Here is a 25,836-nt window from a genome sequence, read left to right on the forward strand (position 1 = left end):
GCCATTTAGGAACAATGATACGAAGAATTCGTTTTAATGAAGATTTATTTAGTATATTTTAATCATTTCATTAATGAAAATAAAAGAGTTTTAAGCTGTAATGGAATCGACTTATCTTAGCATGGCCTGCTTGGGACCAATCAGTTTCAAGGAGGTTAGGGATTTTAAGATAAAATTGCGATAAAATGTGTGACAGCGTGGCCCCGCCGGTTGAGGAGAGAGACTGGGACTTGAGCTGGGAAAGAGGACCGATGAAGCCACGTAAGTATTTTATATTGTTAAAATTTATAATAAATTGAAGCCGGCGGGCCACGCAGAGTTAAAAAATCTATAACGCTGTGGAATTAAACTGAAATCGGAAAAGAGGACTTGGAATGTAAAATATATCGATATATATATTTATATATAAATAATGAACCCGGTTTTAATTTAATACCATTTCAAACCTCTAGTAACATCTAAAGAAGTAAGGATTACTGCTAATATCGGTGGACCAGAGTCCTTAAAATGAATTTATGTCGACACTGCAGCCTTGATGCTAAAGCGGATAATATTAGGCATCTGCACTACTAAGTAAATATAAAAGGTTTTAATATTATTTGTCTAGTTTTTTTTTCAAAATTGTGTTACAATCTAAAGATCTAGATATCATTTTTCTAAATTTCACCTCTTATAATACAAAGCTGCAGCGTCGATGGGCTTTGATCCACAAAACAAAGGGAAGTGACTTCCCTAAAATGAAGGTAAGTGACTTCCCTAAAATGAAGGGAAGTGACTTTCCTAAAATGAAGGGAAGTGACTTCCCTAAAATGAAGGGAAGTGACTTCCCTAAAATGAAGGGACGTGACTTCCCTAAAATGAAGGGAAGTGGCTTCCCTAAAATGAAGGGAAGCGACTTCCCTAAAATGAAGGGAAGTGACTTTCCTAAAATGAAGGGAAGTGACTTCCCTAAAATGAAGGGAAGTGACTTTCCTAAAATGAAGGGAAGTGACTTCCCTAAAATGAAGGGAAGTGACTTCCCTAAAATGAAGGGAAGTGACTTCCCTAAAATGAAGGGAAGTCATCATCATTGCCTTTTAGTTCTCGGCAGAACGTAGGCCATGCACAATGGTTCTCCAATCTTCCTTTGTTTCGGCACGTTTTGAGGCATTGCTGAAAGATGGAATATCCTTAGCTTTCAGTTCACTTAAAAGTTCCCTCCTCCAGGTTGTTTTTGGTCTACCTGGTTTCCTCTTTCCTATGTGGGGGTTCCAAGTCAAGGCTTGATTGGTTATATCATCATGACCTTTCCTTAGAGTGTGCCCCAACCATCTCCACTTTCTCTGTTTTATTGTCAGTTTAATGTCTGACATATCACTGCGCTCTAGAAGCTCAGCATTTGTGATCTTATTTGGCCAAAAGATCTTGTGGATTCTCCTGAGACATTTATTGACATATGTCTGTAACTTGGAGACCACTGCTGTGTTTAGGAACCAAGTTTCAGCCCCATACAGCAAAACAGAGAGAACATTTGACTTGAACAGTCTTAACTTAGTCTTTATGGAGATGTTGTTGGAATTCCAAATTTTGTTCAGGCTGGCAAAGGCTGTCCTAGATTTGTTAATTCTAGCTTTAACATCACGGCGAGTTAAATCACTACTAATTGGATTTCTGCTATGTAAGAAATTTATCCAATAAAAATCAGGGTTGCCACATTTTGTCGATATATTTTCCCAAAGTTTATAGTGATTTTTTACATGTAATAAAACAATTTTTGAAGTTAAATTATAGCTTAAGATAAAGAAAACTAGTTTATTTATTTATATTAATTCTTAAATTAACTGCTTTATACATAAAATTTCTCAAAAATGACGACTAAAGTTTAAGAATTTTAAAGTCTGATAATCTTTAAAATAGAGCTTTTACACTCATTATTATGAAAATATTTAAAAGAAAATACATTTTTAAATATACCCTAGCAATTTCTTTTCATTCTGATAACTAAAACCAACTATCTTAACACTTTTTAAATAAGGGGGTCATTGTTGTAATTATTTTCCATAAGGTATGTGTTCTTCAAGACTTTAAAACATGAATAGAACACTAAAACTTGGCATGGAAGTTGCTCTAATATGGTAAAATGTTGAACTGTGAAGAAATTTTATTGAAACCACCCCTTACATCAAATTTTCATATCGAAATTTGCCAGGGGATTGATATACCTTCCTACACCCTGTTTTGTACACTTTCGTTTTTGACCCCAACTCCCTACAAAAAGTATTGAAATTGTGAAGAAATGGCTGCAAAACTGCTGTTGCCGCCGAAAACTGTTTATCCCCCCCAAAAATTTTGCTTGTTCTTACTTAATCAGACAATTTTAATGGCCATTTTTTGTTGAATTAAGAGGAATATTGATATTATTTTATTGATCGATTGCTGAAATACATCACGGAGCATTCTCGAAAATTGCGCGTCACACGTTTTTATAGCCTGCCGGCACACGAGTTGAAATCTCCTAAAACTTACTTTAAATCAAAACGTTTTTTATATTCTCATTCGTTTTCATTCCACCGATAGAGCTAGTACTCTCTCTTACATCGCTTTTTAATACGTTTTCAACAGTAAGTTTTAGTTTTTTAGTGTATTATATATGTTTTTTTCAACGTATTATTTCATTTACTATTTTCAGTTGGGGATTTTATTTGCATTTGGGATTATTCAGGAGAATTTCAATAGTAAATGGAGATTGGTTCCTAAATACTTATCGAATTCTTCGAATTTTCCCAATATTTAAACTCTTTTAGCTTATTTTCGACGGATTCTTTAGTGATTTATGGAATATCGATCGATAAAAAATATTAATTGTAGCATAAGGAAACGAAATAAGACGTTTTTAATGGAATAACATGAAGTTACAAAATGGCCATTTTTTGTTGAATTAAGAGGAATATTGATATTATTTTATTGATCGATTGCTGAAATACATCACGGAGCATTCTCGAAAATTGCGCGTCACACGTTTTTATAGCCTGCCGGCACACGAGTTGAAATCTCCTAAAACTTACTTTAAATCAAAACGTTTTTTATATTCTCATTCGTTTTCATTCCACCGATAGAGCTAGTACTCTCTCTTACATCGCTTTTTAATACGTTTTCACCCACCCTCCCTAACCCTTTATTTTATTATTGGAAATTTTCTACTTTTTTACTTTTCTAATTTCTGTATTTTTATATTGATATTGTTCATTCTAATTTGACATATTTAACTATTCATGTCTCCACATTTTTTTCAGATCAACGTTTTTTAAATCCTCTGTGATCATGACACCATTCGAGTACTATAAACTCAGGAATGTTAAGACATTCCATGCTCACAATATCGTTGCCTATAAGCAGATTTTAGGTTTAAACCTGCATTATTTTGTCGTTTATCAAAGTAAAACTGATAAACATTTAGTAGTCAGAGAAATGATTAATCGTGCATCTCGTTTTAAAGATCAATTAGAACAAATTAATCATACTTTAGATGATAGTTTTTTATCCGCCAAATCTGTTTATGACAATTTTGGCCAGTCCTTCAAAGATTTTGAAGCCGAATGTCGCAACACCTTGTCACTTCTTGATTGATTTAAGTTACTAAATTTTTTCTTTTTCTTTCTTATCCAAAAATTCTTATTTTTCTTCATTTAATGTTCAGACACTGATTTTCTTAAATTATTTTCAATTTCTTCCTCTTTAGATTTTTCTTTTCTTAAAAAAATACTGATTGTTAAATTACAGCATGTCTTATTTGTTAATATTTTTGCATGAATTTTTTCATGAATGTTTTTAATTTTACATTGTTTGTTAAATTTTCTTTTAAATTTAAATTTCCTCTTCAGACCTAAAAATGCCTGTTCCTACAGGACATTCGCACAACTCCTCAGATGAGGATAATTCCCCCCCCCCCGCATCTTCCACAGTGGTTCCTACCACAAATTTGTCTAGATCCTATTCGGCTCCAGTCAATACCTCAGCTCCCTCGTCGGTTGTAGCTCCAGGTCCTTCATCGGTCGCACAAACGATTATTCCCCAGGATCCTAAAGATCCATTGGGGTTAAATAACCTTCCTCCAGCCGGCTCATATTTGCCGGGGATAGGTTTTGTGCCACAAATTAATCAGCCGCCGAAAATGACAGCGCGACTTCAAGAGTCTGCAGCTCCAGCGCGACCATCAGTGTCTGCAGCTCCTCACATTGAATCTGAGAAAGTTAAGATGCCTGTCAGACATGCTTCAGTGTCTTCAGGTAAAATTCATACTTAGTACTCATGATTTTGATTCAATGATTTAGAAATTGAAGTTCATATGAATTTTGTCTTCTTGGCAGTTTTTTACCCTTACAAACATTTTTTCCTTTCTCAACTTTAAATTTTTTCCCCCACCTTTTTTATTCTTTCCTTTTTTTACAGCTATACACCTTTTTCCGCTTTATTTTTATTTAAATCTTTTTATTTTTTTTTAGACGATTTTTCCCCTAAACGCAAGAAGTCAAAAAAGAAGAAACGCTACTCTAGTAGTTCCTCTTCTTCCAGTTCTTTCTCTTCATCTTCGAGTTCTACGGAATCAGATGAACCTAAAAGGAAAAGAAAAGGTATTTTTTAAATACTTAGACAAAATCCTTTCTTTCTCACATTTATGAACTTTTTTAAAAAGTTTTTTATGATATTTATCACAGAAATTTATTTTTAGTTCAATTATTTGAAATATAAATTTCTTGTTTCTATGAACACCGACTGAATATTTGACGTTATTCTCGGTTTATCATATCTTCATATATTCTTTCTTTAGGAAAGAAGAAGAAAAAGAAGAAGAGCAAGAAGCACTCTTCCGATTCTGACAGTAGCAGCCAACTAGTAGGCGGCCGGAAAGCTAGACGTCGCCTCCGGCGAGCAGCTGAAATACTGTCAGACCCACCTGCTTGGATAGGTATGACGTCAGCAGACATACATGCCGAGCGGGAACGCCTCTTCGAACATCTCAACGTAAGAAAAACATTTTTAACAAAAATTCTTTGATCAAGCATATATTTTTTAATATATGTAGGGGTTATTTAGTCTATTTAAACAAAAAAAGGGCAGTTATTTTGGGTTAAGGGCATTTTCTTTTTCTAAATTCCTTATAAAATTTTTCTCTTTTCAACATTTTGAATATTTTTGTTATTCAAAATATTAATTTTTTGTTATTTCTTTATCCATGTTTATCTTTTTTCCAATTTGAAATTCTTTTCTTGGAAATCTCACAATAGTTTTTTCTATTAAGTCTTTGGATGAAAAGAATGACGTCTCTCTCACATTTTTAAAATGCGTCTTAAGAGACACCTGCCGTTCGAAGAATTATGTTGAGGATGCTGCGAAGCGTCTTGTGGCGTTGAAGGCCCCCAAGAATTTGTTATATGACCTACAGCAGTCGTTGCAAGCCTGCTATCAAGCAATAAAGGCAAGAAATTCATAAATTTTTTTCTTCTTTTTCGTCTTATAATAATTAAACCTATGCCTTTTTTAAATTTCTTATTTTACGTGCAAATTCGATCAATAGAAACCGTTTCTTGTCTATGAAATCTATTTAGTTTTTTCAAATTTGTTTTTAAAAAAGAAGACGTGCATATATTTGATTAACACCAGTTTTATTAGCTTCCGCACCACAGAAAAGATTTTTGTAATATATTCTGTGACATTTACATTATTTTTCATTTCATTTAAGTTTCATTATTTGTCATGTAAAGGAAAGATAATTCCTACGACACCTTTCTTTTCATAGAGCTAGACATCAACATATTTTTATTCAAAATTATCAAGATTTTCATTTTATCTAGATAGCTGAAAGCTCCATCGGGTACATCGAACTGGCTTTTTCGAAAAACATCGGCCACGCCAACCGGGTGGCTCTAGCAGGTAACAGGCGCTACCTCACCACCCAGCAGCAGCGTATCTCGGATTCCTTGCCTGACTTTCGAGGAGACTATAGCAGAGGAGCACGCGGCGGCTTCTCTAACGGCCGGTTTAACTCAAATGGAGGCTCAAACCCTAGGGGCAGAGGATCCCGAGGACGAGGTCGAGGATCTCTTCGCTGTCACGGATGTAACGGCGAAGGACATAAAGTCGACGACTGTCCTTCCGCCAACCCTAAATAATAATTCTACCCCGCTTTACGCTATTCAAGATTTAAACCTACCGATACCTACCTCAGATATTCCAAATTTTCATATCGCTTCTCTAAAAAATTTTTGTTTTACAGAAGATTATGAACATTATAAACGTTTATATGACATCCAATCGGATTTTTTATCTAGTTATTCTCCAGCTTATTCTATTCATTCACTTACAGCAATTAATTTTTATAAAAATATTCTTAATGCACCATCTTTTGTTTTGCAAACCCTTACTTTTGGATATCAACCAGGTAGATTATTGAGAATAATTCTTTCCACATTTTATTTATATATTATTTTTTGTTCCACAAACCTTTTTCTTTTTACAATTATTCTCCATAATCTATCTTTTTTAAGTTTTTACATCTCCAGTGTTACCGTATTTCGAGAAGAACAACAATAGCGCTGTCCGCAATCCAGAATTTGTTCGTCAAGAAATTCAATCTTTGCTAGACAAAGGTATTATTGCTCAAATCGATCATCAGCCTTATTGTTGTTCACCTCTTACGGTAGCTAGTAGAACATGTAGTTTAACTAACACAACTAAACTCAGGAAATTTTTCGACACATAAATATTATTCCAAATTCTTCCTTCAATTCTTTTTTTGATTCCCCTCTTTTTTCTATCCTTTTTATATAATATTCTTTCTTTTTCAATTCTTTTCACTACCCCTCAAATATTTTTTGTTTGACTCCATTTTTTCAAAAAATTTTTTCACATTTACCCCCCCTTTAAAATTTTTTCGAAATATTTCCTGCTTTTAGATTGTGCATCGACTTATCCCGCCACATTAATCTACTTCTTCAGCCTGAGAACGTCTCTTTAAATGACATTAAGACAGTGCTGCCTCGCATTTCTCAGGATGTATTTTTTACATCCTGGGATTTGCGGGGCATGTACCATCAAGTACATCTACATCCTGCCGTTACTGAACTTTTTGGTTTTTGTTATAAAAATGCTGATAATTCCTACTCTTTTTACAAATATTTAAGGCTTCCCTTCGGGGTTGCCTCAGCCGTATTTTTAGTTGATGCCTTGATACGCCCAGTTAAACATTTTTGTCACCGTCACAATATAGACGTGAGTGTCTATATTGATGACGGCCTGACTGTCGAATTAAATTATTTTAAATGTCTTCTTAGTACACACTTTGTCCTATCAGTTTTACTATGTGCAGGTTGGCATTTTCAACTTTCTAAATGTCAACTAGAACCTGTTCGTCGTATACAATATTTAGGTTTTATTCTTGATAGTAGTAAAATGATAATTTCCCTGCCCATCGTTAAAATTCAGAAAGTTTTATTTCTTCTTGACAAAATTTTAGTTGCTTTTGATTCTAATGACCCTGTAGATGTTACTATGTTAGCCTCCTTTTTAGGCAAACTATGTCATGCATATTTTAGTCAAGGAGATTTTATTCGTGTTGTGGCTAGAAACTCTAATCATGCTCTTGGTGTTTACACCTCACAGTATGGCTGGAAAGGAGCTTTGTTTGTCAATGCAGTTATGTTTCAAGAGTTGTCCCTCTGTAAAGAACATTTTGTTTCTTTAAACGGACAACCCATTCGTACTGAATCTAAAACAATAGAAGTTTTTTCCCCCCATCAAACATCTTTTTTAATTGACAACATTGATCCTAATGACTTAAACAAACATTGTAATATTTTTGTGTCAGATGCCTCTGACCACTCAGCCTTTTCATTCAAAGCTGGAGACTGTAAGATTATTTCTGATTATTTATTTACTCCACAAGAGGCTGAATTATCTTCAGGCCATAGAGAACTTTTAAGTATTGTTAAAGCTTTTGAACATTATAGCAATTATTTTGCCACCCTCAAAGGACAGTTGGTTATTTGGATAACGGATAGTATGTGTCTTTACTCTTTTTTGCGTATTGGAAGCTGTAATTTAGTTATTCAAAAATTATTAATTCAATTAAAAATTCTAGAGTTCCAATACGCAATCCGTATTATACCTAAATGGATGCCCCGAGACAGCTCACTCATCACTTTAGCAGATTTAGGCTCTAAGCTTTTTAAATCCTCTAATGAATTTGGGATTAGTTCTAACGATTTTCAATTTCTTCAAAGTTATTTTTCTATCAAATTTTCAATTGACTGTTTCGCAACATCTAAAAATTGTAAAGTAGAGAAATTCATTTCCCCTTTCCCACAACTAAATTGTTTCGATATTGATTTTTTCACAGTTTCCCTGACCAGTTCAGAATGTTACTACATCCACCCCCCAATTTCTCTCCTTTCTCGTGTTTTTAATAAATTAAAATTATATGAGGATATAACAGCAGTGGTAGTTTTGCCCTTATGGCCGACATACCCTTTCTGGAATTGTATTGTTAAAGGATCTTATTTTAATTCTTTTGTCAAAAATTTTCTGCTCTGGGATCCTTATTACATTGCTTCTACACCAAATAATTTTTTCAACGGTCATAAGACGTTTAAAACTCTCGCCTTATTGATTCATACCGGTAAAGACTATGCAATTCCTTTACCAAAATTTTAATCAATATGTTTTTTAATGAATTGTACAAAATTTTTTCAGCATCCTTACAATGAGAACGTCTTTCAAACATTCAACTGTAAATTATCATAAGTTTAATGCTCCGTTACAAACTTTTAAAGACAATAGACCTCTAGAAAAGAGAGGCCCTCTTTATTTTCCGTCAGTTTTAGAGAAATACAACCTTACAGAAAAAAGGAAACGTCATATAAAATTGACAGCGTCTTCAAGAACTAAGTCCACGCAACTACTCCACAACCGTACTTTACGCCGTTTTGAAATTTTTTGCGAAAACAGAAATAAAACTCTGTTAAATTTTTCAAAAAAGGATTTAGCCGCCTACATAGAATACTTAGAGGACTCCGCAGCTAAAAAATCCGCCGTAGTCGGTTTGGCAGGCGCGATAGATTTTCTCGCCAGTGCATTAGATATGAAATCCCCCTGGACCCCCCAAATAGAAAGAATGTATCAGGGTATCACGAGAAGAGCCTCTGCAGAACAGCCTTTGACCAAGAAAGCGCCTAAACTGCCCATAAAATACCTGACCTTGGCCATCGATAAGCACGTGACACCTTTTCTAAAGAATCCAGATCAGGTAATCTGTTTTCATATGAATCATAAATCTTTTTTCGAATAAATTTTGATTAATACTTACTACTTAGCTATGTTTAAGTTTTCGGACCAAACTACATTTAATATACGGAGTTTTTTACATTTTCTTTCTTATGTCTAGCATTCATATTGATTTCTAATAGAAATCTTATTTCTTAAAATTCAAATTTAGTTTTTTGGACCAAACTATTTTAAGATATGGAGTTTTCTACACTTTTTTATTTCCCATTAATATTGTTTTCTAATAGAAACCTTGTTTTCTTAAGATTCCAATTGTGACCCTCCGAGCAATCGTGGCTCAGCACCTTCAGTACAGCTTGTGTGCGCGCATATCTGACCTGTTGAGATTGAGAGCTTGTGATCTAGCGGTTACCACACTAGGAGACACGCCAGCAATGAGCATAACCTTCAGATCTTCTAAAACTGACCCTAGGTACTTATTTTAACAAGAAAAATCTTCCTTAAATTCTTCTTTTTTCCCAAAATTTTTTCCAGATTTTTTCAAATATCATACGACATTCTTTTCTACCTATTTCTTACTTTCTATTAAATTGGAAATTACAGTATAATTGCAAAATAATTTCTAATTATCTTAAAACAAATTCTTTTCAAAGTTTTTTAATGTCTTAGTTTGAAATGTTTATAATTACAAACGATTTCTTAGCTATTACCTACTTTCCTCTACCGTAAATTGTTAAAGAAAATTCCAGAAAAATCTTTTTTCAAAATTCCAAATTTTTTATACATTCTTCAACTCTGTATTTCATTTAGAATATCATTGTTTTTTACACAAAAACATAAACATTATTTTTCTAGATTCGAGGGCTCCACCAGTTACGTGATCTTCAACGGATCAGAGTATTGTCTTTATTCATTGCTGGTCCTGTATTACAATAGGCTCCGGTTATATTCATCAGATACTTCCTGTTTGGATACTAGCTATTTGCTGCCCCGTACAGGGAATGGTACCACTTCGAAATCTTCTAGGCGAGTTTTTAAGCATAATACATTCATACATTTCTTATTCCTTTTTTAAGTTTTCACAAATTTTATTGGTAATTATATTTTTTTAGAATCCTAGTCGCAGATGGACGTTACGCCATTTCAGCTTCCACCTTAATGAAGGATGTAAACTTAATTTATAGTAACTTAGGACTTAAGCATAAAATTACATCTAAATCTGCTAAAAGCTTAGGAGTGTCATCTGCGTTTAGATTAGGTATGAGCGATGATCATATCCGAGTCTTAGGCAGATGGCGCTCCATAGCTACAGCTCAACATTATCGAGCTATTGATGATACAACGCTCATTGAAATTTTTTCCAAGATTATGCTAAAATCCTCGAGCACAGCAGTCCCCAGGTCTTTAGCAGCCCTTACAGACCAAGCCTCCAATTCCATCGCTTCACGGACGACTCCCTCTTGGTCCTCAGCCCATTCAGCGCCTCTGAACCGCGCTCTTATCTTCCAGATTTTGTTAGCTTCGGGCTATCTAGACCCCCAAGGATGCCCTCTCAACAACGAGGGTTATCCCCTCCCTCAAGACGTTCCGGAGGTTAGAGCCAACGGCGAGGAACTCCTAGCCATCGAGTCTTCTCAAACCTTCATAGTAACTCTGCCGAACTAAGTTATTATACACTTTGTATTATTTTTATATTTATGCTCTTCATTTTAAAATGCTTAAATAAAACAGAAATTTTTTAAATTGCATATTAGTTCTTTTCTCAGTATTTTTTCAGATTACTTACAATGTTTCTTTTTTAAGAAAAAAGAATTTTTTAATTACTACCTACCATAAAATTTATTCGATTTCGAACTGGTTTTAATTATCCGATTATTCTCGCGAATTTCTCCGTTTTCATTTCGATTGGTTCCTAAATACTTATCGAATTCTTCGAATTTTCCCAATATTTAAACTCTTTTAGCTTATTTTCGACGGATTCTTTAGTGATTTATGGAATATCGATCGATAAAAAATATTAATTGTAGCATAAGGAAACGAAATAAGACGTTTTTAATGGAATAACATGAAGTTACAAAATGTAAAACTTTAAGGCTAAACAAGTAAAATCAATGTCCCAGTTGGACCCAAGTATAACTGAGATAAGCAAGCCTAAAGTAGAAACCAATCCATTGCTTTGAGCTAAGAAGGAAGGCTGAAATTACGGGTAAGACGGTACTAACCACTACCGCACGTAGTATAGCTTGATATCTTATGGTCAGACATGGATTTACACAGTCATATTTAAAGTTTTAATTTGTGCTTTAGAAATAAGTTAAAGTGCTCTTAAAACAGAGTAATACATGGACATCCAAGCTTTTTCATTTTTTATGGGGGGGGGGGGAGGGGGTGGAAATTAAAAATTAAAACTTTGGGGGTAATCTTTATAACATAGAGGCAATGACATCCAAGCTATTTTTTATTTGTAATTTTATTTTTATATTATTTTTTTAAATTTATCTTTATTTGAATATTATAAAGAAGGAATCTGTAACATTAGGATTTAAAAAAACATTTAAATATTTTTTTTTTTTTTGGGGGGGGGGGGTGAATTTAAAAAATATATATATATTCCAAAGTCTAAGAAAGGAGGACGAAACCACATGTAAAAAAATATTGAAATATTTATGAAAATATTCAAAAGTTTCAAAGTGGCAACTCTGTTTTGACAATATTCTTACGCGGCATTCACGCGTATTCCCAGTACATGTAAATGTGTACAGTTAACAACACGATTACAATTAATTCATATACAAATGTTCTGTGATAATTTGACACTAAGTGACTTTAGAACTCTATAGCATTTGTGTGATGTTTGATTTTTCATTTGAGAAAAGGTAACAGTAAGTTACGGTGACATCTGTAAAAGTGCCTCCAGCTTCATCAATTTTACTTCCAAGATACTCAAAACAATCTACATCCTCAAGAATTTGGTCTCCAATAGTAATTGGTTCTTGGGAATTTGCATTTAATCTGAGTATTTTGGTTTTAGGAACATTTATTTCTAGTCCAATTTTCTTGGAGGTTTCAGCTATCCTGTTAGTCCTTCTTTGCATTTGACTTCTATTGCTTGTTAACAAAGCAATATCATCAGCAAAGTCCAGATCTCCTAAATATTTGGGATTGCCAAATAGCTCCCAGCGAATGCCATCATTACTTTCACAATTCTTCATGATCCAGTCAATGGCAAGGAGGAAAAGGAAGTGAGAAAGAAGGCATCCTTGTCTGACGCCTGTTACAATCTCAAAAAAGGTTGATAGTTTACCTTTATACATTACATTTCCACCTCCTTTATGATAGATAGCTTTAATGATATTGATTATCTTTTCTGGAATGCCATAGTGTCGGCAGATTTTCCAGAGAGATCTTCTGTCTAAAGAATCAAATGCTTTTTTGTAGTCAATGAAGTTTACAAAAAGCTCAGAGTTCCATTCCTTGGATTGCTCTATGATGATTCTTAGAGAGGTTATCTGATCAATAGTGGAACGATTTGGTCTAAATCCAGCCTGATTAGGTCTTAGCTTTTCATTAACCTTCTTCTTTATTCTATTAAGAAGAATCTTACTAAGGATACGGCCAGGTACTGAAAGGAGCATTATCCCTCTGTAGTTTCCACATTGGGTCAAGTCTCCTTTTTTGGCTAGTATTGAAATATGTCCATTCTTCCAGTCCTCTGGGCATAACTCATCATTCCATATCTTTGTGATCAAAGGTAGGAATGCCTCAGCAGATGTATCTAGGTCTGCTTTTATGACCTCAGCTGGGATGTTATCAGGTCCAGCGGCCTTGTTATTTTTCAAACTTTTAATGGTCTCCTTGATTTCCAATAGATTTGGCGCTCGACAGTCAATGTCAAGTGCATCTGAGGGTGGAATCTCAGTTTCTTCCTCTGGAACTGGAAGATTTAGCAGTTCAGTGAAGTGCTCTGCCCATCTATTTAGAATATCTTCATCAGTTTTAAGGAGTGAACCATCCTTGTCCCTGATGTGTGATCCTGATTTGTGTACTTTACCTGCAATGCTCTTAGTAATCTCATAGACATCTTTCATTCTATTTTGATTAGCAGCATTTTCTGCTTGCATAGCAAGGTTTTCCAAGTGTTCTTTTTTGTCAATTCTGACACTTCTTTGGATTTCCCTGCTAAGCATCTTATACAGGTCTTTATCTTCTGGAGAGTTTCTAGAGAGTGTCTTTTGTCTTACCTCTCTTCTTTGATCCATGAGATCAATGGATCTTTGAGTGATCCACGGCTTTTGGTTAGCCTTTTTGAAACCTAATTTTTCTTGGCTAGTATCATTATAAACTTTTTTGATACCTTGCCAAATATCTTCAACTCCATCATCCTCTTGAAGAGTCAACAACTCAAATCTGTTCTTTAGAGTGAGCTTAAACTCTTGTAGCTTTTCAGAGTTTTGAAGGGTTGTTAAATTATACTTTTTCCTGGGATTAGGCTTTGTGTCCTGCTTTTTAAATCTAAGCCGAACTTTAGAAGATAGAAGATAATGGTCTGAATTAACATCAGGTCCTCTTTCAACCCTGACATCAAGGAGAGACCCTTTAAAACGTCTAGATATACAGATGTGGTCTATCTGATTAAAGGTTCTTTGATCTGGTGATCTCCAGGTGGCAGTATGAATCTTTTTGTGTTTAAAGATGGTTCCACCTATGACAAGTTTGTTTTCAGTACAAAAACTTACAAGTCTATCACCATTGTCATTTTCCTTGCCATTACTTAAGCCTAGGCCATATCTGCCCATGACTTCTTCTAAATTCTCATTATTACTCCCCATTTGAGCATTGAAATCTCCTAGGAGCATGGTCAGGTCCTTCTCTTTATGACCATTCTTAAATACAGAGTCAAGCTGGTCATAAAATTCATTTTTGACCTCTGTATCTGCTTGTTCTGTAGGAGCATATGCTACTATTATTCTCAGATTGATGTTTTTATCTGAGGATTTGAAGTAAGCCTCCATGATTCTTGGACCATGGGGTTGCCAACTGATCATGGCCTGCTCTGCTTGCTTGGTCAGCATAAGAGCCACCCCTTGGTTATGTCCTAGATCCTCATTCATATGGCCTGAGTAAAGTATTTTCAAGCCAGAATGATGTTTAAACTCTCCATTATTTGTCCACCTTGATTCGGTGATAGCCAGGATATCAACCCTGGCTTTAAGCATTTCTCGGCAAATGTTTTCTGTCTGGCCTGACTGAAACATTGTCCGAACATTCCAGGTGCAAATTTTTGCTGGTCTGCGGGAATTCAGAATCATCCGCCTGACTGGTCCTTTAGCGGTTTCCCAGCCAAACATCATATTGTTGTTTCCAACCTCTACTTCGTTCCCGAGCCCAAAGTTAAATTGGTCTTTACTTTGTGCAGATTGAACGTGAGCAGGTTTTTTCTAGGGAAGGATTGTTAGCCCCACCCAAACCCCCTGAACTGGGGGAAGTGACCAGAATTCAGTCTGGCATCTACCCTAAGACCTTTCCAGCACAGTAGGACTCTTCTGGTGTAGCTCCTAGGGTCATTGATGCACGGTGCAGGATGGACGGCGTGCACGTAACTGGTCTCCCATCCCAAAATGAAGGGGCTTCCCTAAAATGAAGGGAAGCGACTTCCCTAAAATGAAGGGAAGTGACTTCCCTAAAATGAAGGGAAGTGGCTTCCCTAAAATGAAGGGAAGCGACTTCTCTAAAATGAAGGGAAGTGACTTCCCTAAAATGAAGGGAAGTGACTTCCCTGAAATGAGGGGAAGTGACTCCCCTAAAACGAAACCATGATGTGTTTACTTACAAATACATGATTATTCTAGATTTGACAAAATCTGGAGACTACCTGAGGCAAGTATGGCCAACTTCTCAAGCCAGAATCCCCTGGATACTCAGAATGACTGGGTAATGATAATGCCGATTCTCACCAGAAACAAGGAATGAATCTTTGAATTAAGCATTTTTCAGTACATTTTACCCCCCCCCCCCCCCCAAAGAAATAAAAAATTTGGAATACTTTAAATGATAACTCCAAATATAGGACACAACTCTATGCCCTCCCCTCGCCCACACCTTCCTATTATATCTCAATTACAATTTCTCAAATACAGTTTATTCAGTTTAGTACTCCCTAACAAATAAGTATGTGCCCTTACCTATTTTATTGGTCTCTATCCCTAAATCTTAATTGTTTTACTAGTTTTCATAAAATGATATTTAGAAATTAATCAATTTATTTTCAAAGATTCTCCTTCTATAGGACGGCATGTTTGATATCAAACTAATTGGGGAAGAAACCAAACTCATAACCATCAGACCACGTGAGATTATTGGACATGATGTCGACGGTTTCGAGAATTGCTCTTTCTATACTAGAGTGGCAGCAGACCACATTAAATTCATAAAGAATAGGTTTCATACCCAATGGTTCGATTTGAAAACCGAGCTTCTGGCCGGCAATTTCGCAATGATGTCCCCTGACAACCAAAATATGGAGATTAACAAGATATTAGTCCAGCTCGCTTTCAACCCAAAATTGGGTAATTCTATCTCTTTTCGATATGAAGTATCCTTCTGTGACGATGGTAAACCATTAATTGTGATGAGAGCCATCAACAAACAAATAGATTCCATGACTGAGAAATGGTGTAGATCTAATGTACCCTCAGTGCTGGTTACGGAAATTGAAGTTAAAACCCTCAATATGGACCCACCTATTTCCACTCTAGGGTTCAGCTTGCCCTTTTATCCGATCTTATTTGCGCCAACACCTATGAAAATGGCCGATTATGAAGCTTATTGTCTAAGAGTGATGCCTGATATTTTGGCCATGCTAGTGAAGCACACCAACTACTCCCCTGAACAAATGGCGGAACTGATCTCGGCTAACACTCCTGTCAGAAATGAGCAAAGGTAAAATATTTTTAATAATATTTTCTTTGATTAAAAAGGAAGTAAACTATGTTTCAAGTATTATCCTCTGCAGTTGATTTCAGCTAGTAATGTTTATATCCCATCCCCGTTAGGGGGAGCCCCCCCCCCCTTCCCTCCCCCCCCCCCTACAAATACTTTACTTAAGGACCCTTAAGATTTCTGTGCCATTATGGCATAATACTCTTGTTTTCTTCTTACTTTAATGTTGTAAAGAAATTGTGTCGGGGTCTTTTATTGTCCATTTTCATACAATTTTACCTCACAATATCGTCGTTTTCAATTCATTGTAATAATTTTCATGCGAGTTATGCATTCAATGTATTGGGTGCAGTACAACAAAATACAAAACAAGTTAAAAAAAGAAACTTTAATATTTTAGATTCCCAAATCTGGTCAACCCAAAGAAACGTGCCAGGGAACAAGATGAATTCAGAGACCAAGCCACAGATGCTCGCCCTTTTCACGGAGACTCCTCTGACACAGAATCTAATGACGAACATCAAACTGTGCATAAAACTAAAACAATTCATAGTGATAAACACTTCAAATTTGATTTATATATGCTTTGGTTTGTTATATATTTGTTCATTTTAATTTGTGGGATCATAGAAAGAATACGAAGTTACGGGTTTCGTCGTATTTTTACAGTAGCTTTTCTCCTAGTTCTAGACATTATCATTGCCATTTATTTAACCTAACCTAAATTAACATTTCAAAGGCTACTGTGTGGAGGAAACACGATGATAACCTGCAACTTCGTTTTCTTTCCATGACCCAATTTCTGTATTTCAAGAGGGATAAATATTTCCATATTTGTAGACTCAAAATGTCCGCTGCTATGGTATCCAACTTTCCTGGTATGTGCAAAGACACATTTCCTTCTGAATGGTTTGTCAGGTAAAGTATTTAAGAATTAGGGTTGGGCCGGATATCCTGCCTTTTTCTATATCCGGCCGGATATTGAAACTATCCGGTAATTTGCCGGTTATCCGGTACTTTGGTCTGTTAACTATGCTGGTTCCCACATTATAATCGCTGCTGGTTCAAAAACTTTTGATAAGGGGGGGGGGGGCGTAATGACATTTATTCGTAATCCGTGAGCAAAATGGTCTAAATATTTAGCTAGACCCTTCAAACTTGGTATATAAGCCTAGTCCTATAGGTATTACATCTAAATGGCAAAAAAATCCAAAATTTATTATTTTAAGGTTAGGTAAGGTAAGAAAAACCCTGCGGAAATGGGGTTTTTAGGCTTTTTTGGTCTATTTTGATGTGGAAACTTACCTTAAATTGTTTTTTTCTTAGGGTTTTAACTTAAATACACTGTATCTATTCATATGGACATTATTTAAGATGATTCAGCAAGTCGGGGACCGACCCCAGGGGGCTAGGTGGGTGGCCCACAGGGGTAAAGTGCATTTTTTCCAATACATATGATGTGATACATCAAATTATAGGTTTTTTAGGTCAAGGAACTCAAATTCAGAGCGAATATAGGCATTAGACTAATCTGAAGCTAGCCCCATCGGGCTAGGTTGGTGGCCCGCAGGGGTTAAGTTCATTTTTTCCAATATATATCTTGTTATATATCAAAATATAGGTTTTTAAGGTCAAGAAACTCAAATTCAGAGCTAAAATTAGCATAAGACTTACCTGAAGCTAACCCCTGTGGGCTAGGTAGATCTTCTGCAGGGCTTAAGTGCATTTTACCTAACCTAACCTAGAAACTTACTTATTTTTTGTTTTTTTCCTTGGTTTTTACTTGGTTTTTTAAAATAAACTTTGTCTATTAATGATGACTTTATTTAAGATAATCCAACAAGTCGGGAACCGACCCCAGCGGGCTAGGTTGATGGCCCGCAGGGGTTAAGTGTATTTTTTCCAATATATATCTTGTAATATATCAAAATATAGGTTTTTTAGGTCAAGAAACTCAAATTCTGAGCGAAAATTAACATTTGACTAACCTGAAGCTAACCCCCCCGGGCTAGGTTGGTTTTCTGCAGGGCTTAAGAGCATTTACCTAACCTAACCCAGAAACTTACTTATATTTTACATGTTTTTTCTTGAATAAACTTTGTCTATTAATGAGGACTTTATTTAAGATAATCCAGCAAGTCGGGGACCGACCCCAGCAGGCTAGGTTGGTGGCCCGCAGGGGTTAAGTGCATTTTTCCCAATATATATGCTATGATACATCTAATTATAAGTTTATTAGGTCAGTTAACTCAAATTCAGAGCTAGAATTAGCATAAGACTAATCTGAAGCTAGCCCCAGCGGGCTAGGGCGGTGGCCCGTAGGGGTTAAGTGCATTATTTTCTAATATACATCTTGTTATATATCAAAATATAGGTTTTTAAGGTCAAGAAACTCAAATTCAGAGCTAAAATTAGCATAAGACTTACCTGAAGCTAACCCCTGTGGGCTAGGTAGATCTTCTGCAGGGCTTAAGTGCATTTTACCTAACCTAACCTAGAAACTTACTTATTTTTTGGTTTTTTCCTTGAATGAACTGTGTCTATGAATGAGGACATTATTTTAGATGATCCAGCAAGTTGGGGACCTCCTTGAGTCAGCCTCCTGTATGAAGAATCTTTTAAATAATGGCTTTAGGACTGAATACTGTGTATCTATGTAAAACCTAGCCCGCCTGGGTCAGTCCCCAACTTGCTGGATCCTCTTAAATAATGTTCTCATGAACAGTTTATTCAATTAAATAACCTCCAAAAAAGTAAGATTCTAGGTTAGGTTTGGTAAAATGCATTTAAGCCTTGCAGGCAACCCACCTAGCCCGCAGGGGCTAGCTTCAGATTAGTCTGATTCTATTATTAGCTCTAAATTTTAATTTCTGGACCTAAAAAACCTATAATTTTATGTATGACAGCACATACTTTTTGAAAATGCACTTAACCCTGGCGGGCCACCCACCTAGCCTGCTGGGGTCGGTCGCTGACTTGCTTGATCATCTTAAATAATAAATAGACACAGTTTATTCCAGGTTAGGTTGGGTAAAATGCACTTAAGACTTGCAGGCATCCCACCTAGCCCGCTGGGGCTAGCTTCAGATTAGTCTGATACTTTTATTAACTGTAAATTTGAGTTTCTTGACCTAAAAAACCTATAATTTGATGTATGATAACACATACTTTTTCTTTAAAAATGCATTTAACCCCTGCGGGCCACCCAACTAGCCCGCTGGGGTCGGTCTTCGACTTGCTGGATCATCTGAAATAAGATCCTCATGAATGGACAGTTTATTTGAGAAACAAAACCTAAAAAAATAATATTAAATGTAAGTTTCTAGGTTAGGTTAGGTAAAATGCACTTAAGCCCTGTGGGCAACCCAACTAGCCCGCTGGGGTTAGCTTAAGATTATTCTAATGCTTATTTTAGCTCTGAATTTGAGTTCTGGACCTTAAAAACCTATATCTTGATATATCACAAGATGTATTTTGGAAAATAATGCACTAAACCCTGCAGGCCAGCCACCTAGCCCGCTGGGGCTAGCTTCAGATAAGTCGGTCCCCGACTTTCTGGATCATTCTAAATAAAGTCCTCATTAATAGACCCAGTTTATACAAGAAAAAAACCTGTAAAAATTTAGGTACGTTTCTAGGTTAGGTTAGGTAAATGCCTTTAAGCCCTGCAGAAAACCAACCTAGCCCGGGGGGGTTAGCTTCAGGTTAGTCTAATGCTAATTTTCGCTTAGAATTTGAGTTTCTTGACCTAAAAAACCTATATTTTGATATATTACAAGATATATATTGGAAAAAATGCACTTAACCCCTGCGGGCCACCAACCTAGCCCGCTGGGGTCGGTTCCCGACTTGTTGGATTATCTTAAATAAAGTCATCATTAATAGACAAAGTTTATTAAAAAAAAACAAGTAAAATTATAAGTAAGTTTCTAGGTTAGGTTAGGTAAATGCTCTTAAGTCCTGCAGAAAACCAACCTAGCCCGGGGGGGGGGGGTTAGCTTCAGGTTAGTCTAATGCTAATTTTCGCTCAGAATTTCAGTTTCTTGACCTAAAAAACCTATATTTTGATATATAACAAGATATATATTAGAAAAAATGCACTTAACCCCTGCGGGCCACCAACCTAGCCCGCTGGGGCTAGCTTCAGATGAGTCTAATGCTTATTTTAGCTCTGAATTTGAGTTCCTTGACCTAAAAAACCTATAATTAGATGTATCACAACATATGTATTGGGAAAAAGGCACTTAACCCCTGCGGGCCACCCACCTAGCCCCCTGGGGTCGGTCCCCGACTTGCTGAATCATCTTAAATAATGACCATATGAATAGATACAGTGTATTTAAGTTAAAACCCTAAGAAAAAACAATTTAAGGTAAGTTTCCACATCAAAATAGACCAAAAAAAGCCTAAAAACCCCATTTCCGCAGGGTTTTTCTTACCTAACCTAACCTTAAAATAAAAAATTTTGGATTTTTTTGCCATTTAGATGTAATACCTATAGGACTAGGCTTATATACCAAGTTTGAAGGGTCTAGCTAAATTTTTAGACCATTTTGCTCACGGATTACGAATAAATGTCATTACGCCCCCCCCCCTTAAAAAAAAATATTGGTTAGTTTAAAACAAGTAATGTCCAACGAATAATAAAATCTACAGAATGGGCATTTATTTTCATCATGCACGAGGATATATTTATGTCAATTTATCGTCCATTGTCTTATCCCTTAATATCCCTGTGAAGGTATTTTATTTGTTTTCTATTTGTTAATCTAATCAATGTTAATTGCAGAGGTGAGGAAGTGAGTACAGGAACCACCCTTGTGGCTGTGGAATTTGCTGACGGTGTTGTTATCGGCGCCGACTCCAAAACCTCCATGGGAACATGGGTTGCCAACAGAGTTACCGACAAGCTAACTCCTGTCACCGACACTATTTTCGTTTGCAGATCCGGCTCTGCTGCCGATACACAGGTAAATAATTAAGTTTTAATTCTCATAAAAGTTTTTTTTTTAAATAAATAAAATTAAAACTAATTCCCGATTAATATCCCCCCCCCCCCCCCCCCCCCGACAGCGAACTATGAACTCTGGCCGCAGCGCTCGGCTCCCTAGCCTAAAACCTAACCTAACCTAAAATAGTTGTTCGTCGTTGTCGGGGTGGGGGGGGGGGGGGGGGGTTACTCAAATTTTCAAATTTGAAAAAAAAGAGGATAACGCCGAGATTAGTTATTTATCGCATCGTATACCTATAGACAGTTTTACGTGAATATTAAAATGAAAAAATAAAAGATCTAAAGTCAGTTTAGCCGAATTCCTCTGCTATAAAAACTGATATTGATTTTATGAATTTATTTTAATATTCGTGGAAAATTGTCAGTAATACGATGCTATAAATGATTCTTCAGTGTATTTGAGAACTTGTTCTAATCTAGCGGACAAGAATCTGTTTCGAAGCCATATTGGAAAATTATTTGGCATGTCTATTTATTATAGAAACAAACAAAAATATCTTTTTAAGGCTGTGACTGATGTTGTCAAATACAAGCTTAGCTTCGCCGAGGTGGAGCAGGGCAGACCCGCCACAGTAAAAGATGCCGCCATGTGCTTCAAGGACATCGTGTACGAGTACCGTGATTCCCTCATGGCTGGTCTCATTGTCGCTGGCTTTGACAAGGTAGGATCATGGCATCTAATGATAATTTTAAGAACTTTTTCTTATCCGATATTCAGATAAAAAATACTTAAATAATATAATAAAAGCTTGTAAGTTTTAATTTTATAACAGAGTTTTTTTTTGCTAGGTTGCTGGTGGCAAGGTGTATGCTGTCCCAGTTGGAGGTATGTGTGTTAACCAGCCTGTTGCCATCAGCGGGTCTGGATCCACCTATCTGTATGGTCTCATCGATGACAAGTAAGAAATTTCTTTCTGTTTAATATTGATTATTTAATTTTCCGCTACAAAAAGTTATTTCTAGATAAAATATGAAAATATTATAAATAATTACAGACATTGAATAACAAAGGGGGAGGGGGGGGTAAACCTGGAGAATAGGCTTTATCTTTGGACTGAGAGGATAGGTTATTAAAGATAAAATCATTCTTATATGATAAATTACCCGCAACTTTTAGATTTTTTGGATAGGCCTCCATGTTCCGGAGCTCCAAGACTCCAGGTGGTCTCTGTACAGGTAACAATGAAAAAATTTTTTTTAAGAGTTAGAGGTCAACTTATAAAACGAAATATACATCTTTTTGAATGTTATTTACATATTTGATGAAATAACATGCATATTTTGTTTCATAAGCTGACCTCTAACTCTTAAAAAAAAAAAAAAAATTTTTCGTTTTTACCTGTATAGAGACCACCTGGAGGCCTGGAGCTCCGGAACCTGGAAGACTATCCAAACAAGCTAAAAGTTGCGGGTATTTCATCATATAAGAATAATTTTATCTTTAATAACCTATCCTCTCAGTCCAAAGATAAAGCCTATACTCTAGGTTTGCGCAAATGTGTCAACCCCCCCCCCCCCTTATTATATCATACATTACAAAGAAATCATTTAGAATTGAAAATTCTTTTAATATTATGTAAATAATACACAATTAGACACCACAAAATGACCTTATTGATTTTCTTTCAGATAGGACATATTCAAAAGTTAAATATCTTATAAGATTGTTACTTGTCAGATTATTATATTTTGAAATTGCATGTTCTTTGATCGTTGTTAATGTATAAAGCACTTTTTTTTAAACAGAAAAAATTATTAATATACTTCAAAAACATCCTTCGTCAGAAGTTTCCTTTTTAATCATTTTTGGAGAAGATACTTTCCAGTATGGCTTCGAAACCGTTTATTATCCTCTAGATTAGAACTGGTTCTCATCTAAACTGAAAAATCATTTATGAGTTCGTATTACTTACAATTTTCCACGAATATTAAAATAAATATCATAAAATTAATACCTATTTTGTAAATCGTCACTTCAGCTCTTCTGGGCTTTCAAAACGAGTTTTAATCTAAAAATTTTTCATTTCATTATCCGTAGAATTTTGTCTTAATACGATGCAATAAATACCTAACTATTATAATATTTTTGTTAAAGATGGCGCCCAAACATGAGCCGTGCTGACTGTGAGGACCTTGTTCTTCGTGCAGTGACCCAGGCCATCCTTAGGGACGGGTCCAGCGGTGGCTGCTGCAGGATGGCAATCATTACCAAGGTAAAGTCCTCTTTATGGATGGAGGGGACATTGGGCTTTTTAGTATCCTAGTCCCCAATTTATTTAACATTATATCCTAGTCCCCAAAGTTTTATAAAAATAATTTCTTATTCGTTAGACTTGTATAGAATTTTGATTGGTTAGTTCCTTTAGTAGAGTTTCTTTACGGTGCAACCACTAATTGTAATCTACAATAGGGGCAATTTTGAGTATCATCATATGGGGATGTACATCAATTTATTGGCCATTGTCTTATTCCTTTTAGATCCCTAGTTAAACGTGTCCACTAGCTGTCAGGAAGGGGATAAGATTGTGTTTGGATAAAAAAAAAAAGTTTTAAAACCTTCCATATGCTAGTAATACTGTCTTGTTCGATAAACATTAAACAAAGGTCTTGTAATCAAAGTACCTATTGTTGTTATATGTTAATTTTACTTAATTTTGGCTACATGAGAGTGTACTTTACAAAAAGGTTACAATATATTTTATTAAACTTATAAACTTTAGGTATTATCCTTTCTATAGATGTTATGGACATATCAGTTATTTTCCAGCATGACATCGAAACCGATTGATATTAGCTTGATTAAATCTGGTTCTCAACCATACTGAAAAATCATGTATAGCATCGTATTACAGATAATTTAACACGATATTAAAAACTTATCAGTTATTTTCCAGTATGACATCGAAACCGAATCCGATTGATATCAGCTGTATTAAAACCGGTTCTCAGCCATTCTAAAAAATCATGTATAGTATTAAAATTACAGACAATATAACACGAATATTATAATAGGAATCTTAAGATTAATATTTACCAGTTTTTTTTGTAGCCTCGGCCTCGGGGCTAACAAAACTGATTTTAATCTTATAATTAGTCTATTTAATATCCGCGGAAAGCTGTCTATAATAAGATGCGTCACATAAATATTATAATAAAGCTTCTTTAAGTTGTTGTCTTCATATGAAATAAAGTCCTATTATGTTTTTTAGGATGGTGTAGAGAGAAAGCTGTGGCTGAACAACGAACTCCCCATCAAATGGTAGTTTAGTCTCACAAACAATATCAAACATCATTTTTTCTTTTTCATACCAATGTCTTAATACTTACAAAAATTTCAGTCCTATTTATACAATGGCATGGGGCAGGTATTTGAAAGGGCCACATTATCAGAAATGGTAAAGTTGTATTTTCTCCTTTCCCGTTAATTCAAATTAACCTCCATTTTAATTTATACACCATTTTACATGAAGTGAATTATTATTAATATGTAAAATAAAAATTACATTGTTTTGTTTTCTCAGGAGCCCCAAAGATCACACTCAACAGGTCCAGAAAGAGCAAAAGCAAAAGCAGTTTGTAAATCCAATGGAAATTGAAAAACCACTCCAAGTTTAATCTCTTCATTTTATCTTTTTTGTTTGTTTTAAATAACATTTGGTGTGATTTTCTTTTTTTTTAGAAAAACTTCAGTAAGACTCGATTGTAACCGAATAATTTGATAAATAAATGTGATGGATAACTTTTGTATTATGTTATTTAATAAACTTGTATTTAAATTGGTGATTAATGATTCTTTTTAAACAAGTAATAAAATTGGATTGTCCAGTGTTTCTTTGTATTTGTCAAGTTTTCAGATATTAAAACTCTATACAAAAGAATGGAAAATGGCAAGGATGAGAATAAACCAGGGATTTTGTTCTTTATAAACAATCTTAAGTCCTTAGTATCTGTATATTTTAGGTAGAGTTGGGCAGGATATCTGGCTGATTGCTATTGCCGGATATCCGGTAATTTACCGGAAATCCGGCGTTGATGAGATAACTATACATTGAAAAGGACCAGTTATGATGTAAGTAATCTTTTCGTCCGGATTTGAGATGGACATTTTACATCTGATGCTAAATATGCATTCAAGTCAGATTTTTTTATTATTACTTACCTAACACCATAAGACAGGTGTTCTATTTTAATCCACCTAAATTGAACCTAACTAAAAGGTGAAAGTCTTTTTTAGTGTCATACGTAGACTCGATCCATTTATCCCAAAACTGGAATAAGTGGTAAATAAGCATAGGTAGTAATTTTATTTCTTTTTTTGTTAAGTAAATAAACTTAGATCATGATTTCATTTTTCATGCAACTTGATCAGGCTTTATGGTCAAAGGTATTTTTCTTGAACTCGTGGGTTCACTCATAGCCCCTTCATGGTTTTGTCTCCCAAAAGCAGGTTTGGAGAAAAAATTCTTTAGGGAAAATTAAAATCTCACAATATTTTGTATGTACAAAAAAACTTTTTAGGTGGGATGGAGGGAGATTTTTTGCATTGACTGTTGTTCCAGGAGTAAGTAGTTGTATTTCATCCTCTCGAAATAGCCTAAAACCTTCTATGGACCATTGTAAAACTTTAC

At 35.3% G+C, this 25,836-nt stretch overlaps 3 protein-coding genes across 6 annotated transcripts; all 3 read left to right on the forward strand.

Moving 5' to 3' along the window:
• Positions 1-159: 159 nt before the first annotated feature.
• On the forward strand, positions 160-25,063 carry Prosbeta1 (proteasome beta1 subunit). Of its 4 annotated transcripts, none has more exons than XM_080152270.1 (8): positions 175-261; positions 16,598-17,115; positions 20,987-21,167; positions 21,715-21,870; positions 21,998-22,107; positions 23,304-23,421; positions 24,418-24,467; positions 24,730-25,063. In XM_080152270.1, the coding sequence occupies exons 2-8, from the start codon at positions 16,988-16,990 to the stop codon at positions 24,821-24,823; spliced, it is 837 nt and encodes a 278-aa protein (XP_080008396.1). In that variant the 5' UTR covers positions 175-261; positions 16,598-16,987; the 3' UTR covers positions 24,824-25,063. The 4 variants fall into 4 exon arrangements, 3 of the variants coding, with proteins under 3 accessions (XP_080008393.1, XP_080008396.1, XP_080008395.1); XR_013877201.1 differs by lacking the exon at positions 175-261 and adding an exon at positions 15,548-16,197 and having other exon boundaries at positions 24,418-24,573; positions 24,888-25,063; XM_080152269.1 differs by lacking the exon at positions 175-261 and adding an exon at positions 15,548-16,197.
• LOC145313029 (uncharacterized) lies at positions 3,697-6,443 on the forward strand. Its single transcript, XM_080152264.1, has 5 exons — positions 3,697-4,265; positions 4,482-4,610; positions 4,808-5,001; positions 5,279-5,455; positions 5,832-6,443. Exons 1-5 carry the CDS (start codon positions 3,869-3,871, stop codon positions 6,147-6,149), a joined length of 1,215 nt encoding a protein of 404 aa, XP_080008390.1. The 5' UTR covers positions 3,697-3,868; the 3' UTR covers positions 6,150-6,443.
• Positions 8,100-11,001, forward strand: LOC145313032 (uncharacterized). Its single transcript, XM_080152266.1, has 4 exons — positions 8,100-9,280; positions 9,564-9,730; positions 10,114-10,284; positions 10,649-11,001. Exons 1-4 carry the CDS (start codon positions 8,738-8,740, stop codon positions 10,854-10,856), a joined length of 1,089 nt encoding a protein of 362 aa, XP_080008392.1. The 5' UTR covers positions 8,100-8,737; the 3' UTR covers positions 10,857-11,001.
• Positions 25,064-25,836: the final 773 nt, after the last annotated feature.

Source organism: Acartia tonsa, chromosome 3, assembly GCF_053477335.1.
Source record: "Acartia tonsa isolate MP-2025a chromosome 3, ASM5347733v1, whole genome shotgun sequence".
Lineage (NCBI taxonomy): Eukaryota > Metazoa > Arthropoda > Copepoda > Calanoida > Acartiidae > Acartia > Acartia tonsa.